We start from the raw sequence: 17,374 nt of genomic DNA, 5'->3' as shown, positions 1-17,374 counted from the left end.
GGAAAGTATGTTATTCATTTTGAAAATGCTATATTTTCAAACGTATTACACGTTCAGACACATGAAAGATATATGAAAAGAGCCATAAACTCACCAAGTTTACACACTCTCTACAAATGTTTACCGATATGTGCCCCTTTTGTCTTTTTTCTTGCTTTCCCTCCGGAAAGATTATATGGATTCGTGCTGCCACCTGGAATACACAAAACAAAATTGGTGAGTTCGAAGTTCTTTCCATATACAGTATCTATATATTTCATGTGCGTACGTGTAGTACTATGAAAATATAGCCGTTTCAAAACAATTGAATCATTTATGCTAACCCTGTATTATTTAGTGTTAGCTATTTGTCATTATCAGATTTGAAGTGGGAATATGTAACAGGCTATTTCGATTGATTGCACTAATTGAATTTAAGGAGAACCGAATGAGATATGACACTTCAACATATTACACTTTGATTGCTAATAAACAACTGTTAGTTTTTAAAGGATTTGATTCAAAAATGTAAATCAATTACGTTATCACCTTACTATAGACTTACAAGCGAAGTCACTGAAACTTTCAATTAGCATTATTTATTAAGTAAGTTCCTTGTGGATATCGAGTACAATATCTTACTTTTTAGTAAATGTATATTACTTTTGGCGTTGAATTTACATTCAACATTGCCAGGAAATAAATAAATAAGCAAACGATGGTTTTAAGTAAGTGACATTTTAAATCATAATTTGTAGGTTGTAATATTTAGATGTTAGTAACCACAGGCTCCTATACATATGGAAATAATATGCAGGGCGTTTCAAAACAACACCGACAACTTTTGAGAGGTGATTCCTCACACAAAGATATGAGAAAAAGTATGGACCAACCTGGGTGCACAAATGCTTTCTTTTGGAGTTATAGGCTGCCGAAAAAATGAACTTTAAATGTCCATAGCTCCAAAACTATGGGACCAACCGTAGTCGGGTCAAGACTTCACTTAGGAACTAGTATGTGCCATATCCAAATACCTAAGTTTCAGAATCTTGCGGTACTTTCGCAACAATTTTTATAGAGATAGTTGGTGAGTGCTTCAAATTATAAAGCTGTCGCCGAACTCACTTTATAAAAAGTGTTGCTTGACTACCTTAGGATTCTGAAACATGTATTTTTGGATAGCGCACATAGTAGTTCCTAAGTAAAGTTTTGATCCTACTATGGTAGGTCCCAAAGTTTTGGAGTTATTCACCTTTAAAGTTCATTTTCTTCGAGTTTTCGCCAGCCGTAATAAAGGATTTCTTCACCCAGATTTGTGATAACGATATCTCATGTAAAATAATATTGTAATGTCCCATCTGGTAATGTGTACAAACAACGTTTCACGCTTATGTGTATAAACATCACCACATGGTTTTACGACGGGATACTACAGACCACGTGGATCCACAACTACCTGCAGACGCTGGAATTCTGGCTCCTCTCACGGATCAGACAATGACAACGGAGCAGCAGCGCCACCGCTGTCTGGGGATCTATAAATTCACCAGCCGGCAGCGGACTAGTACCAGTTCTCTGGTGTCCCTCCTTCTGTTTGCTTCGGAACATTTGGAGTAACTTAACCCCAGGCCTAATGTCTCCTTCTGGACTCTTGGCTTTCCCTTTTTCCTAGCTTAGTTTGTTTTGGGGATCTGTTGGGAATCCTAACCTCAACCGCTTAGCCTGCTTTGGGGCTATGTGATCACCTAACCAACCAACTGCTTGCCACGGAGCATTGGGAACCGTAACGCCAATCTGCCTAGCCCGTTTCTTGGCTTAGTGGAGATCCTGTCTGCGACCTCACGGTAAAAGACTACCTATATCTAACCTTGCAAACTTATTATTCTTGTAGTATTTTTGTATAATAAAGTTATAGTGAAATTTTGTAATAAAAGCCGGTAGTGGGAGTCGATTCCGGACGCTCTTTTTTTATTAACGCTCTACCTACAACCTATATGGGACAGAGTTTTACATGGTGGAGGCGCCAGGTACCGATATCGGTATCGCATATAAAATAACATTGTCTAGCGAGCTCTTGTTCCACTTTTCGATTATCTTTTATCTATTTGAAGATGTCACATAATTACTATAAAATTAGCGGCATTTTAATTTCGTTGTGATGAGGCCTCTTAACCTTTATTCTGGAAAATGATGATAAATGCTAACTATTTCTGTTAGTAAACAGTCCTTATGTTAGAAGTGGCTATGAAGCAATGAGCCACAATGTCAAGTGCACGTATATTTATCTATTATATATTCACATATTTTAAGCATTTAAAGTAATTATGTTTTCTCTTTCTCCAGGCAAAACTGTACTAATCCTTAGGGTGCTTGTAAGTTTAGAACGTCAGATTAAGAGTCATCTGATACAGTTATATCTTCCAAGTACTATCTTTGTCATTCTGTCATGGGGAAGCTTTGCTGTTGCACCAGAAATGGTTCCTGGGAGAATGGCGCTACTCGTAACCAATCTACTGTCACTTATCACAATGTTGGTAGCTAATAGGTGAGTTCACAGTCTATATCACTTCATTACTCTATCTTCATATCGGCTATTTTACTATATCTTACAAAATACATTTTGATATAACACATAGTTATCAGAATAAGTTACATTGGAGCAATATGTTACATACATGTCCATGTTACATACAAAACCAGCTTTCTCTAACTTCTAGGTACACTCATGTCCAAAATGATTCTCGCATATCTATAACTGTCTTCTTGCGAGACTATAATTTGATAATGATTTTGCAGGGTATTTTTAATACTGATACTATGTGTGTAATTGGGAAATGTATATTTGTGGTAAATTTCATAGGAAAAGAATTATAAATACGAAAATAAGAATGAGTAAAACAAAATGTTGCTAAATGGACAAGAAAGATTTTTTGTTTTATTGTTCTTATTTATATGGACATGAAATTTGCCACATATATACATCTCTTTGCCGATTATACACATACTAACATTATAAGAAATACTGGTCGAATTCGTTATCAAATTACTTTTCTATAGCAACGTATTTATAGACATGCGACAATAATTATGGACATGAGTGTACATTCTAACTTCTTAAGTACTTCTTGTACTGACTTCGTAGGTACATTCCGGAAATAAAAACTGCGTGTATACCAATAAATGTTGAACCAGATGTACAAAGAAATATCCAAAACTAGAATAGGTATGATTTTTTGCCATCATGTCTACATTGTAGTATATTATATGCCATTTATTGTTAATGCTACTCTACCTCTTAAATATCACTTCAATGCAGATATCAGCATTTAAAATTGTGGGGTCAATATCTTACCGTAAAACTAAGAAAGAGAGTATACAATTCAGAATTAATTGGAAATCAGTGTCATAAATAATGACAAAACATCTCAATTTTGGGATTTAAAGAATTCAATTTACGTTTTCTTAAAAAAAATAGTCAGTGGAAATAGAAGTCTTGTATAATCGTGGTGTTTATAGTCTCCGGCATAGAAGGTACGAGTATTTCAAGATTAACAAAGATGTTACTCTGACGGAAGAACATAAACAGAAAGTATTTGAGAACAAGATCCTGAGAAGAATATTCGGACCCAAGAAGAATGGGAATGGGGAATGGCGGAAACTTCATAACGAGGAACTAATTAATTCGGACGGTTTACCCAACATTGTTAGGGTCATCAAGTCTAGGAGGCTTAGGTGGGCAGGTCATGTAGCTAGAATGGAAGGAAGTAGGAACGCTTTCAAAATCTTGACTGGAAGACCCATCGGAAAACGATCATTAGGAATACCTAGGCGCAGATGGGAGGACAATATTAAGATGGATCTCGCAGAGACAGGAATTCAAAGTAGAAACTGGATGTTTTAACTAGGGATAGAAGTCAGTGGAGAGCTTTTGTGAACGCGACATTGAACCTCCTGGTTCCATAGGCCATAGCGTTAGTTAGTTAGTTAGTTAGTTCTGTATGTGTAACACATAAGTTTATTTTTGATATTTTAAATGTATAGTATTATCTGTCTTTTCATTTTCCAGGGCATCTTCACCTCCATCGCTTGGCATAACTTGTGCTGAAGCATGGCTAGTAATCTGCCTCATATTCCTCTTCTTAGCTGTAGTGGAATACATATACATCCTAATTTTGACCAGGAAATCAAAGATGAATAAAGTCATGTACAGAAGTGAGAATTTAGAGTTGTTGGCAAGGAGGAACCTTTTCAACATACAGACCCAACAGACGGTAATAAAAATAATTTATTTTTCTCATCCCTTCAGGTTAATCCATACAATCAAACATACTAAGATAAAATAAATACCTTTGAAACAATTCGGATTTAATTCCAAAGAAGAAATTACCTAACACTTCAGCATAGTAAACAAATACATGTTTGCTTTAATCCAACTAGAGCTAAGTTTCTCAAAATGGGAGTCGCTAGAGGGTTTCATGGGGTCGCGAAAATAAGCGGAAGCGATAAATATAATCTAACATAATTAGATTAAATATAATCTAATACCCCGAAATATATTTAAATATTATTTTGAATTTAGTTCTGATAGGCATATTTTTATTTTTATACATACTCTTAAACATAACATAAAATAGTTCTACTAAACATTTTTAACAGGTGTAGAGTTGATTAAAAATCAATTTAAATGAGAGAAGTACAATACGGAACCAATGATACCTATGTGTTGAAATAGCAGAAAAATACAAATGCAATAAAACCTGCATATTGAAATAGAATTAAAATTGGAAGCTAATAAGATACCTAAGCATGGTATGATTTCTCTAGTGCAGCAATGTCCGGTTTCTATCTTCGTGACGCACATTATCAAGTCATTTTCAACTGATTAGCGATTTCTTGTCTCTGTTTTAATGTTTATCATGGAAGAAAAACCTCTCCGGCCAATAGTATTCATTTTGAAACAGTATGACAGATCGGATTCGATATTTGTAATATGAATGAACTCACCAAATTAGGTTTTAATCCATTCGCTTTTAGGGGAGTTACTGAATCCACTATATACAAGAAATGGATTCTACTATTATAGAAATAGATAGATATCGTGAGGTCTCCGCAATAAGTATATTAAAAATCTTATACACGCTTATTACAAATCAGAAATTATAAAAGGGTCTCTGGCAAGTGGATGTGATAAAATGGGGCCGTTATGGGAATTACGATAACAACTGAATTATACTAAGGAGTCTCTTCATGACTTTTCATCAGCCACATCCAGCCATAGATCTATTTGAGAGCCCCTCATTATATTTTATACTTTATTTGACTATCATTACAAGTGAATTTGCACATAATTTGGTGCTAGACGGAAGCTAGCTAATTCTGAGCATTACAATAGCGTTTGGAAATCCTTCCTTAGAAGTTGATGCGTAAACTATACTTGTATTGAGTGTTAACTAAGATAATATTTAATTAATTATGCATACATTTTGAAGTGGATTTCCTTACATCCTAATACTCAATCTAAAGAAACAGGATAAGTTACTGAAACCCTTATTCACACACAAAACGTGTTATCATTTAAATTTATGCAAACTACTTTCATAGCAGGTTAGAACAGAAAATACAACCTTTTGATTTACTTCGGAGGTGCCCCCATTAATATGTTATGTATATAAGTGCCTATTTCTTGCAGAATTAACGGATTTCATCCCATTTCGAACTTGGACAATCTTAATCTGCATTGACTTACTTGCTTGCACCACAATGCAAATACGTACGACATATGTATTAATATATCTTAAAGCATTGCATGTTTACTTTTGGAGATCATTATTTTTAGTTCAGTTTTGTACGAAGCTAGTTATTTAATTATACAGTTAATGATTATGATCACATGCTAAACAAAGTTAAGTTTGTGTGCCTGTGAGATTGTATTATACCTCTGCAAGTATGTGAAATGCAAAGGCGTTTTGCGAATATTGTTAAATTAGATGATTCGGGAAACTCTACCAGAAGACCAGATTTACTACATTATTTGTGTTTGCATGTGTTCAAACTGTTGTTACTCTTTGCACACACAACAAACAACGGTGCTGATTAAATATAAGGTTCAGACAAATGAAAAGGTCCAATTGCAAATATCCGGACAATGTGTTGAGGAAGATGTTAGTCCTGTTTGCTGTCTATATCCACAAATGTGTAGGTCATGATAAATGTTACATTTGTTGCTCACAGGAGTAATGTTGAACGTTAGCAGAGGTTGGTTACTTATCAATGTTCCTTTCTCTCCCCCAAGTAAAACGTGGTGTCATGTAACACCAATGGACTAGCCCTGACCAACGTTACCAAGGAAGAACAGCGGGGTGTGATACGCTTTCTTTGTGCGGAAGGTGACCATCCAGCAGACATACACTGGAAAATACAGGGTGTGTATGGTGCGAAGTGTGTTTCAGGCAAAAGTGGTGTCGGCCTTTTCGTGGTTGCAGGGAGACACTGACCAATGATGCGCGACCTGGGCAAGTGGCGAATCGTATTCCTGATGAGAGAGTTGCTGCCATTGATAATTGCATTCAAACTGATACACGTGTCTCCTTGGTCTCCTTGAATGCCATTACTGATCAAGTACAGGTGTCCCATGACATTGTGCGCAATAGCCTTGGTTACCGAAAGGTTTGTGCTCAATGGTTCCCCAAGTGTTTGTTCGATGAACAGCGATACAATAGAATGGAAATATCGCTGAACCATTTGACGCGATATTCGAACGAGGACGACGATTTCCTTGGAAAGATCATTGCCAGAAATGAATCCATAAACACACTTTTTCAACCGGAATCCAAACGTGAGAGTATGCAGTGGAACTATGCAGGGTCGCCTAGACCAAAGATAATCTGTTCCACAACACGAGGTACTAAGGTTATAGTGACCGTTTTCTTAAACGAGCAGGGGCGTCTGTTAGTGGAGTTCCTCCCCAAAGGAGAAACAATAAACGCCAGCAAATACAGCGACAGTCACCGTCGGCTGCGACTATCAATCAAGAATAAATGCCGGGATAACTTCATAAAGGACATTTTATTGCATGACAATACCCGGCCTCATCTTTTGGCGACACAAGGTCTTTTGGCGGCTTAAAGGTGGGAAGTGTCAAACCACCCTACGTATAGTCCTGACTTGAGTCCCTATGATTTACATGTTTTTGGGCTACTCAAGAAACACTATGGATCGGATGAAGACATACAAGCAAGCTGTGACAGAGTGGTACCACACTCAATCCAAAGAGTTCTTCTTCCAGAGCATTCATAATCCCGTGTCAAGGTGGAATAAGTGCCTCAACAGCAATGGTCATTATATACACGTATAACTCTATCCAGTAATAAAGTCCGTATATGGAAGTGGACTGTTTTATTTGACTTCACCTTAGATCCTATATAAATCCTCCCTTACAGGGCCGAATCTAGGTACATTGACAATCTAGCTGATGTTATATTTTTCCACAACTGTTAGATTTGTTCGCCCTCTAATTTAGTGATATTATTGATTCTTTTTACACACAAATAACTTTCCCCTAAACAAAAATATCCTCTTTACCTCAATGTAAGTTAATGTTATTTCCATTGCGATCAAGTACACTGTAAAGCTTGTTACAACTTGTTGTCATATACGATAGTTATAACAGTGGTGCCCAACCCCCTCATGTCTATGACGCACCCCCCCAATTGTCTATCCATAGGTGTTCTTCCATGAAAAAAATCTTCTTTTCGATTAATTTTACCCCCCCATCAAACATATTTATATAGATTTTTAACCCCCCAAATATTTCAATGACGCAGTTTGCGTCATAGCCCCCCCTTGTGAGCACCCCTGGTTATAATGTTAAAAGTTCTTACATAGCTTTAACTATTTGCCTTATTAATGTTACGAACTTTGCAAAGCAATAAATAAAAAAATAAAAAAAAATCATGCTTCAGAGTGCCCTAGGGGATACCTAATTAGCCTATTTGGACTAAAAGACTCTGCTTTGGAAACGCATCCGTTACAGGTCTACATTCAAATGATAAAATCTGTACTGTATGACATATCTTTGGTAGCTGATGAAGCAAATGAACCAATAAAATACGAGGTCGGTTGCCTTAAGTGATGTAAAGAGTTCCATTCATCATAGTCAGTGCTTAAAATGCATTCTAAGCTTTAACTACTTGACCTTTATCCAAGGAATGATAGGGAGCACAAACCTAGCATCCGAGAGGTTTTATGTCAGCTTTTGAGTAACCACACCTCGTGGAACTATATGAGTAAAAACTCGATATATCAGATCAGAGGCCGTATCAGATTTGTGATTTTATCTAACTCAATGTTTGGGCAGTGCTTGGGGTCCCGGGTTCGATCCTAGCTCCCGACAAGTGAACTTTGTGGTGGACAAACACCGTGTGCGTGGGTTTCCTCGGGGTTCTCCCGTTTCCTCTCACTTTCTTTATTCCGCCATTTCATTCATTACCCATCATCTTCGTCGTTTCCTTTAGCCTAACTGGCATAATCGTGGGACGTAAATCTCAAAGATTCCATTTCATTTCAATATTGGGGCATTCCTAGGGAGCTATCCGCCGTTGCACACAAAATTTTCCAAAACATTCATGTTTATCGCAAGCTTTATTTAAAACGAAAACTGTGTGATTCCACAGAATTGATCAAAATAACAGAATGAATTAAACACTTTTCGATACGAAAGTAATGAATGATTTTTGAGAAAAAGAAATACTACTAATTTTTTCACGTTTTCATTAACTTGTATTTAGGTAATGAATCTCATTTCAGAATCATGTCTTACACTTTATCGTCAAGTTTAATTGAAACACGAGTACATGTTATAATAGTTACAATATTATTAGTTGCTGACTCCTGATTCCAATCTGAAAGAATTTCGTGCTTTGGGGCTCAGTGTAAATAGAAAACAAATGAGTATCTTTTCACACTCTAAAGCTACGGTTGACTTCCAAACTGTGGGAATTAAATACTCAACCTTGAAGTTGTACACCTAGAACTACTAAATGCAATAGATTTAATAAGATCAAAAAAAGAGCCTGTTCCTTGTACATTGAATCCATATAAAAAAGCTATTACTTGTTATGCCTTATTGTTTTGGTTCTATGACGATAAAGGTTAAATCGGAAATTGTTAATTTGAACCGAATTCGGATCGAATGAGCAATTATGAATAGAGATATAACCTACTCTTGGGAAGCTAAATCGATTGCAAGAAACTGCATCTGAATAACTCTTATCATTACTGCTCTACGGAAAATAGTGTTGAAACAGGAAGTAGCAGTTATTTTCAACCGCTTCCGGTTTTCTGTATCGTGATGCAGGTTGGAATGGTATGTACATTTGAGAACCTGAACAGATTGCAGGAAACCTATTCGCTCTATCTATTATGATTTTTGTTGTGTGGCAATAAAAGTTGAAATCGAAAATCAACCACTTTCCGATTCAATAGAGAGGTAAGGGAAGAGATAGAACCTACTATTGGGAAGGTGAATTGATTACAAGGAAAATGCAACTCGATATCCCTTACTGATTTTACTCAACGGAAGTCAGTATTGATCCTGGAAGTAGTAATGCATTTGAACCTTTCGGTTTTATAGAGTGTTGCGGGTTGTGATGATATATTCTCTTAAGATATTGAATTGATTGCAGAAAAACGTTGTCGATATATTGTGTAAGTGTATATTACCGTTTTTGCTCTATGGCGATAAATATATTGAAACCGCAAATCATTAATTTGAATTACTTTCGACTTGAGTGTTGAGTTAACGGAAGAAATGTAACTTTTTTTCTTGTATTTCTTTCTTTTCTGCTGAATCGATTGTACCAAACAACATCTCGATATCTCTTTTGTAGTTTTTGTTCTGATACCTGTCGACTGACGGAGGGGTAGAAACAGTTCTATAGCACTTCCGACGCTTATGCATAACAAGTGCAAAAGCTTAATTTTTTAAAATATGTTTTATTTCTGAAACACATTTTTGCTTTAGATAAATGAGAAAACTCTGTGTAAAAACAAAGATGAAACTAATTATGCTAAGAATGTGCTTAGGTTAATTTCTAGTTAGATCTACGTAGTAACGAGAAAACAACGGCGATATTAGAACCTACGCCTCAGCGCCGTAACTTGCAAGAAGAAGGCAGACTTTGGTAAATAAACTTCGGGGCCATTTTTTGCGAGGAGGTAGTGTACATTTAAAGAGTTAATATTACAAACTGGGAGAGCGCAATGGCAAAAATAACGGAGAAAAACCGTCTTCCAAAGTTTTCTACTCGCCACGTATACTGTTTGACGCGCAAATTTATCAAGTGACGGCGTGGCAGATTGAGTAAAGTGTGCAACTCATATTCAGAGGATCCCGGGTTCGAGTCAATCCTTGTTTTGTTTTTTGCTTCAACTAATAAAGTAACCATTTGTAACTTTAAATAAAATATTAAATTCACCATATGTTTATAATGAATAAAATAATAGAAATTTTAAAATCACGTGTAAAATCTTTCAATATTCCATGTTAACTAGCAAGAAAATTAATTCTATTCCGTAAATATACTGATATCACGAGTTGTATTATGGTTACGACACTCAACGGCGCCCATTTCTCTGTAAATTTGAGGGGCATTAAAAATAATACATGCAACAATACATGTAACAATAAGAAATACATATTCATAAAAATACATTTGGCACATATGAACTTGGGCGGGACGGGTTCACCATGATCGGCGACAGTCATTGTGTAATAATGTTCTTGACGCTTCGTGTCTACATCTGTTGAAAGTGTGCGGTTTACAAAGGAGTTGAGGGGGGAGATCCCCTTTTCCCCTTTGCTAATACTGGATGTTGCTATAACCAAAGCAGATTTCCCCCCTCATTTCCCTTGTAATTCTCACACTGTCAGCAGATGTAGACACGGAGCTTCAAGAACAATTTTTACACGACTGTAGTAACAATAATATTTACAGAATAGATTAAATTTTGTTCCTAGTTAACATGGAAAATCAAAAGAATTTACAAGTGTTTGAAAATTTCTATTGTGTTATTCATTATAAACATCTGGTCAATTAATATTTTACTCATAGTTACAAATGCTCACTTTATTGGTTGACGCGGTGGCTCAGTGGTAGAGCGTTCACTTCCGGTGCTTGGGGTCCCTGGTTGGATCCGAGCTCGCGCCGTGTGGACTTTGTGTTGGACAAACACCTTGCTCGTGGGTTTCCTCGGGGTTCCCCCGTTTCCTTTCGCTTTCTTCATTCCGCCATTTCATTCATTTCTTATCATCACCGCCTCCTTTAGCCTAACCGGCATAATCGTGGGAAGTAAAACTGAAAGATTTCATTTCATTTTATTTTTTTATTGGTTGAAGCAAAAAACAAGAAAAGAAAGTTTGACTCGAGCGAGAATCGATTTCGGGACCATTTAAACTTGAGTCACTGATTTTTCTCACTCTGCCACCCCGTCGCTTCAGAACTGGCGCATCGTACGATATATGTGTCGAGGAGAAAACTTTAAGACGGTTTTTCTCCGTCATTTTTGTCCATTGCGCTCTCCCAGTTCGTAATATTAACTCTTTAAATGTGCACTACCACCTCGAAAAAAATGGCCCCGAAGTTCACTTACAAAAGTGTGCCTTCTCCTTGTTAGATTTTTCTGGGGGGAGGGGGGCGCAAGCATTAAGACGTGTATTTGGGCCCATAGAAAATGTTGCTTTTTTAATTCTTGGGCCCCCTTTTTCCATCTTTCTGTTACTCTTTATGTGTCCCCGTAGCTTGTGGGCCTTCTCACAAAGCAAGGTCTCTGGGGCCGTTAGTTACGCCCCTGGGTCCGTTCATGACAAATTAATTAAGGGGACAATATTGACAAATCACAAATGCATACGAATTAATATTGTTTCTAGGGCCTCTATTATTGGCCTTTTTTCTGAAATGGGCCCACGTTTCATTTTTGTTTTATTTGCTTTTTGTGTGCTGTTTTGTTTATGTAATGTAGTAAACCTGTTTGATGCTTCATTTATAATTTCATGAGTAAGAGAAAGAAATTGGAGTAGAACATATGGAGTAAGAAAATTTTGTCTTAAAATGGGTCCACTAAAAGGGTGGGGAGTTTCCCTGGGAGAAAGTAGTTCCCCCTGTCCCCCACAAATTACGGCTCTACTATGCTTCCTATAATTTGTAGAAACAACTTAATGAACAAGGAGAAGAGTGTACACTACATGAAAGAGTTTGGATTGTATGATGCGACAATTTTTCAATCAATGCTGACAATCAAGTGGTATAATATGTGTACCATTTCCGGTTTTAATAACCAGAGTAGAATAGAGATGGAATATATTCTTGGGATGCTTAGTTGATCCCAGGAAACTACTTCTCGCTATCTGTTACCGTTTTTGCTTCTTAGTGATCAATGACATAACCAAAAATGATTGATTTCTAACACTTCGTGTTTGAATTTTTTTGGTATTTATTTATAACATTTCGTATTTGAATAGCATTTATATTCGTTTCAAACACTTTGCATTTGAATACCATTTCTATTGATTTGTGACACTTCGTGTTTGAATACAATTTCTATTCATTTGTAACACTTCATGTTTGAATACCATTTCTATTCCTTCCTAACACTTCGTGTTTAAAAACCATTTCTATCGATTTCTAAAACTTCGTGTTCGAGTATCATTTCTATTGATTTCTAACACTTCGTGTTAGAATATCATTTCTATTGATTTATAACAATTCGTGTTTCAATATAATTTCTATTGATTTATAACACTTCATGTTTGAGTATCATTTCTATTGTTTTCTAACACTTTGTATTTGAATATCATTTCTATTGTTTTCTAACACTTTGTATTTGAATACCATTTCCATTTTTCTAACACTTTGTATTTGAATACCATTTCTATTAATTTCCAACACTTTGTATTTGAATACCATTTCTATTAATTTCCAAAACTTCGTATTTGAATATAATTTCTATTGATTTATAACAATTCGTGTTTCAATATAATTTCTATTGATTTATAACACTTCGTGTTCCAATATCATTTCTATTGATTTTTAACACTTCGTGTTTGAGTATCATTTGTATTGTTTTCTAACACTTTGTATTTGAATACCGTTTCGATGGTTTTCTAACACTTTGTATTTGAATACCATTTCTATTAATTTCCAACACTTTGTATCTGAATACCATTTCTATTAATTTCCAAAACTTCGTGTTTGAATATCATTTCTATTGATTTATAACATTTCGTGTTCCAATATCATTTCTGTTGATTTCTAACACTTCGTGTTTGAGCATCATTTCTATTGTTTTCTAACACTTTGTATTTGAATACCATTTCCATTTTTTCTAACACTTTGTATTTGAATACCATTTCTACTAATTTGAAAAACTTCGTGTTTGAATATCATTTCTATTGATTTATAACACTTCGTGTTTCAATATAATTTCTGTTGATTTATAACACTTCGTGTTCCAATATCATTTCTATTGATTTCTAACACTTCGTGTTTGAGTATCATTTGTATTGTTTTCTAACACTCTGTATTTGAATACCGTTTCCATTTCTTTCTAACACTTTGTATTTGAATACCATTTCTATTAATTTCCAACACTTTGTATTTGAATACCATCTCTATTAGTTTCGAACAGTTCGTATTTGAATACCATTTCTATTAATTTCCAACCCTTTGTGTTTCAATATCATTTCTATTGATTTCTAACGCTTCGTTTCTGAATACTATTTGTAACCACGAAGCCGATTGATTTTGATTGTTAACAACTTGCTCAAAATTGATGGCGATTTATAACTAGTTCTTGAGATTTTTGTCTTTCGAACGGACAGACGGACGGTGTGAATATATGAAAGAATTTTGGTAAACTAAACCCAGTAAATAAATTTAAAATTTATATTAAAATACAACTTAAACAACCTTGAAAAGATACATGATAATTATTTTTACATACATACACTTCTTGACGTTTCAAACATTATTTAAAATGAAATAAGAATGTATATTAGAATAAGAATGTATATTTTTAATAAGAATGTATAATAAGAATGTATCATTTTAATAAGAATGTATATTTTTAAACTTTCTAAAAATTCAAATGTAAACTAAAAATATAATAATTTATTATTATTGAAATCTTTGAGTTTTACGTCCCACGGTTATGCCGGTTAAGCTAAAGGAGACAGTGATGATGAGAGATGAGTGAAATGATGGAATGAAGAAAGTGGGAGGAAACGGGAGAACCCCGAGAAAACCCACGAGCACGGTGTTTGTAGACCACAAAGTTCACTTGGCGGGGACTGGGATCGAACCCGGGACCCCAAGCACCAGAGGTGAACGCTCTACCACTGAGCCACCGCACCCCCCTAATTTATTATTATTGATTGGTTATTATTAATTGATATTATATTGATAATTTATTATTATTATATTGATTGGTTACCTAGAACTAAAGGATACTGATACAATGTTTAGAAATTATAAGAAAATATAGTGTAAAAACAAGAACTCAATCTTATCTCTAGATAACTTTTTAGAAGTTGTAAGACATAATAAATAAGTTTGTGTAAAAGCAAGAACTCATTATTTCTAGCTATATTTTCTAGAAATTATAAACTTAAAAAAAAAGAAGTTTAAAGAACAAGATAGAGCTATTTCTAGATAATCTTTTAAAGGAACTATAAAATTCGAATTCAACTATTATAAAACCGAAAGCTTGTTGTATGTTACAATATTAAAATTACCCACACACACTAGACTCTCACTAATCCGGCCATTCCTCGCACATATGGGTGCCGGATTCGCGGAAATGCCGGATTATTGAGTTCTTTCCTTTTGATGTCATAAATAGTTACTTGTCCAACATTGAACTCAGTAGCAATGGCTTTCTGCAAAGAACCTCGATTTAACTTATCTAAAATTTCGAGTTTCTGTTTGAGATCTAGCGTAACGTGTTCCTTTTTAGAACACATGATTCCGAACTGTAAAACAATGCTACAGTTTTGAATACGTACAGTATATAAAGCATTGTTTAACTAAGCATTGTTGCGCATGCGCACGAAAATTCATTGTTCACGCGTTTTTTGGTTGGATGTGCGCCTGATTGCTGACAGGCCGGACTACTGAGGGCCGGATTAGCGAGAGTCTAGTGTATTAGATAAAAATTTTGAAGTTTCCGAAACCACCAAATCTGAATCGTGAATCTCCATTGTTGTCTTATCGTTCCCAAGAGAATTAATTACGAAGAAGAGGGAACAGGGGATCTGAGCTATTTACATAATACAGTATTTTTCTATATTATATGTGGTTTTTGTTTGCTTATGTAGAGTTGCTTGTTAATATTATTTTAAAATGTATTAAATATAAGGGAATGTGATTCTATTACAATTATGAATCTTACATATCTATATAATTTGATTGTTTTACAGTTGATTGATTAAATTCCACGCATTTTTCTTCTACATAAAAAAACAAACTCTGTACTCATACATATGTGTCTCTAACAGAAGGCCACTATTCATCATTTTTTTTAAAATAACGTCTTGTACAGTAAATTCTAAATAATTTATTCTCTAAATTCCTGAAATGAAGCTAAAGTTAACTATTAATTACTTTACGTTGTTCCTATTTCTTGCTTCCATGGTTACATCTTATCTTTGTTAAAATATTTTAATGAATCCGTTGACTAATTGTAAGAATTATTGTGGTATAATTAAGGAATCATTCCACAAAGTGATATGTTGAGAAACCTAATTAGTTTTATTACATATTCAGTGTACACATTATATATAGAGTAACATAGCTACATATTCAGTGGCTACATATTTACTTTGTCAATACAATTTATGAATTACAAAAACAATATAATCTTTAATTTCCAGGGCGTTAAGAAGGATGTTCGAAGTGGTTTTATGAAGAGGATGTCAACTGCAATCAAACGTTGTCTCACATCAAGTGAGGAACAATCTTGGGGTATCCAAGACAGAATTTCTATATTTTTGTTCCCCATAACGTTCCTGGTGTGTTCATGCATATATGTCACATGTATTATGAATGAGTATAATGTAGAGAATGCTTCTACATGGAAACCAATTCACGATTGTTGGAAGGAGCAAGAACTTCGCATATAATCATATATTATGGTGGCATTGGAAAACTAAAGTCACTCCAACACTATGAATGAGCTAATTTGGGTACCTTATGGGGTGGTTAATTTAGATATGAATATCTGTACTATATTTATTCAATGCAATAGTATGTTTTGGAGTACCTTACACACATCAGATGACAAAATACGATCTTACGAACCCTAAATATTTATCTACCGCCGTAAAATCGGTGATCTAATATATCTATATTCAACTACCTACATAAAATCAGTGTTCTAATAAATCTATATTCAACTACCGTCACAAAATCAAGGATCGAAAATATTTAATTTCATCTACCTTCATAAAATCAGTGAAATAAAATATCTATATTCATCTACCGTCATAAAATCAGTGATATAAAATATCTATATTCATCTACCTTCATAATATCAGTGAAACAAAATATCTATATTCATCTACCGTCGTAAAATCAGTGATACAAAATATCTTCATTCATCGACCTTCAAAAAATCAGTTATATAAAATATCTATATTCATCTACAGTCATAAAATCAGTGATATAAAATGTCTATATTCATCAACCACCTAAAATCAGTGATATAAAATATCTATATTCATCTACCGTCATAAAATCTGTGATATAAAATATCTATATTCGTCTACCGTCATAAAATCAGTTATATAACATATATATATTCATCTACCGTGAAAAAATCAGTTATATAAAATATTTTTTCATGTACCGTGATAAAAGTAGTGATCTAAAATATCTATATTCATCAACCGTGATAAAATCTGCAATCTAAAATATTTATATTCATCTATCGTGATAATATCAGTGAAATAAAATATCTATATTCATCTACCGTGATAAAATCAGCGAAATAAAATATTTATATTCATCCACCGTCATAAATTCAGTTATACAAAATATCTATATTCATCTACCGTGATAGAATCAGTTATATAAAATGTCTATTTTCATCAACCTCCTAAAATCAGTGATATAAAATATCTATATTCATCTACCGTCATAAAATCAAAGATCTAAAATATCTATATTCATCTAGTGTGATAAAATCTGGAATCTAAAATATCTATATTCATCTACCGTCATAAAATCAGTGATCTAAAATATCTATATTCAACTACCGTCATAACATCAAGAATCTAAAATATCTATATTCATCTACATTCATAATATCAGTGATACACAATATCTATATTTATCTACCGTGA

General features: G+C 34.4%; 1 protein-coding gene across 1 annotated transcript in view; it reads left to right on the top strand.

The window, feature by feature from the left end:
* Window positions 1-1,389: 1,389 nt before the first annotated feature.
* Window positions 1,390-17,374, top strand: part of LOC145681676 (uncharacterized) — an 83,944-nt gene continuing 67,959 nt past the window's right edge. Inside the window, exons 1-2 of the mRNA XM_081753296.1 lie at window positions 1,390-1,543; window positions 2,323-2,524. Coding sequence (XP_081609422.1) covers window positions 1,390-1,543; window positions 2,323-2,524 — 356 coding nt within the window. The remainder of the gene's footprint in view (window positions 1,544-2,322; window positions 2,525-17,374) is intronic.

Source organism: Thermobia domestica, chromosome 3 (assembly GCF_964235325.1).
Source record: "Thermobia domestica chromosome 3, izTheDome1.hap1.1, whole genome shotgun sequence".
NCBI classification, from domain to species: Eukaryota; Metazoa; Arthropoda; class Insecta; order Zygentoma; family Lepismatidae; genus Thermobia; species Thermobia domestica.
Note: the sequence above shows the minus strand (reverse complement) of the source record. Positions and strands in the feature narration are given on the sequence as shown.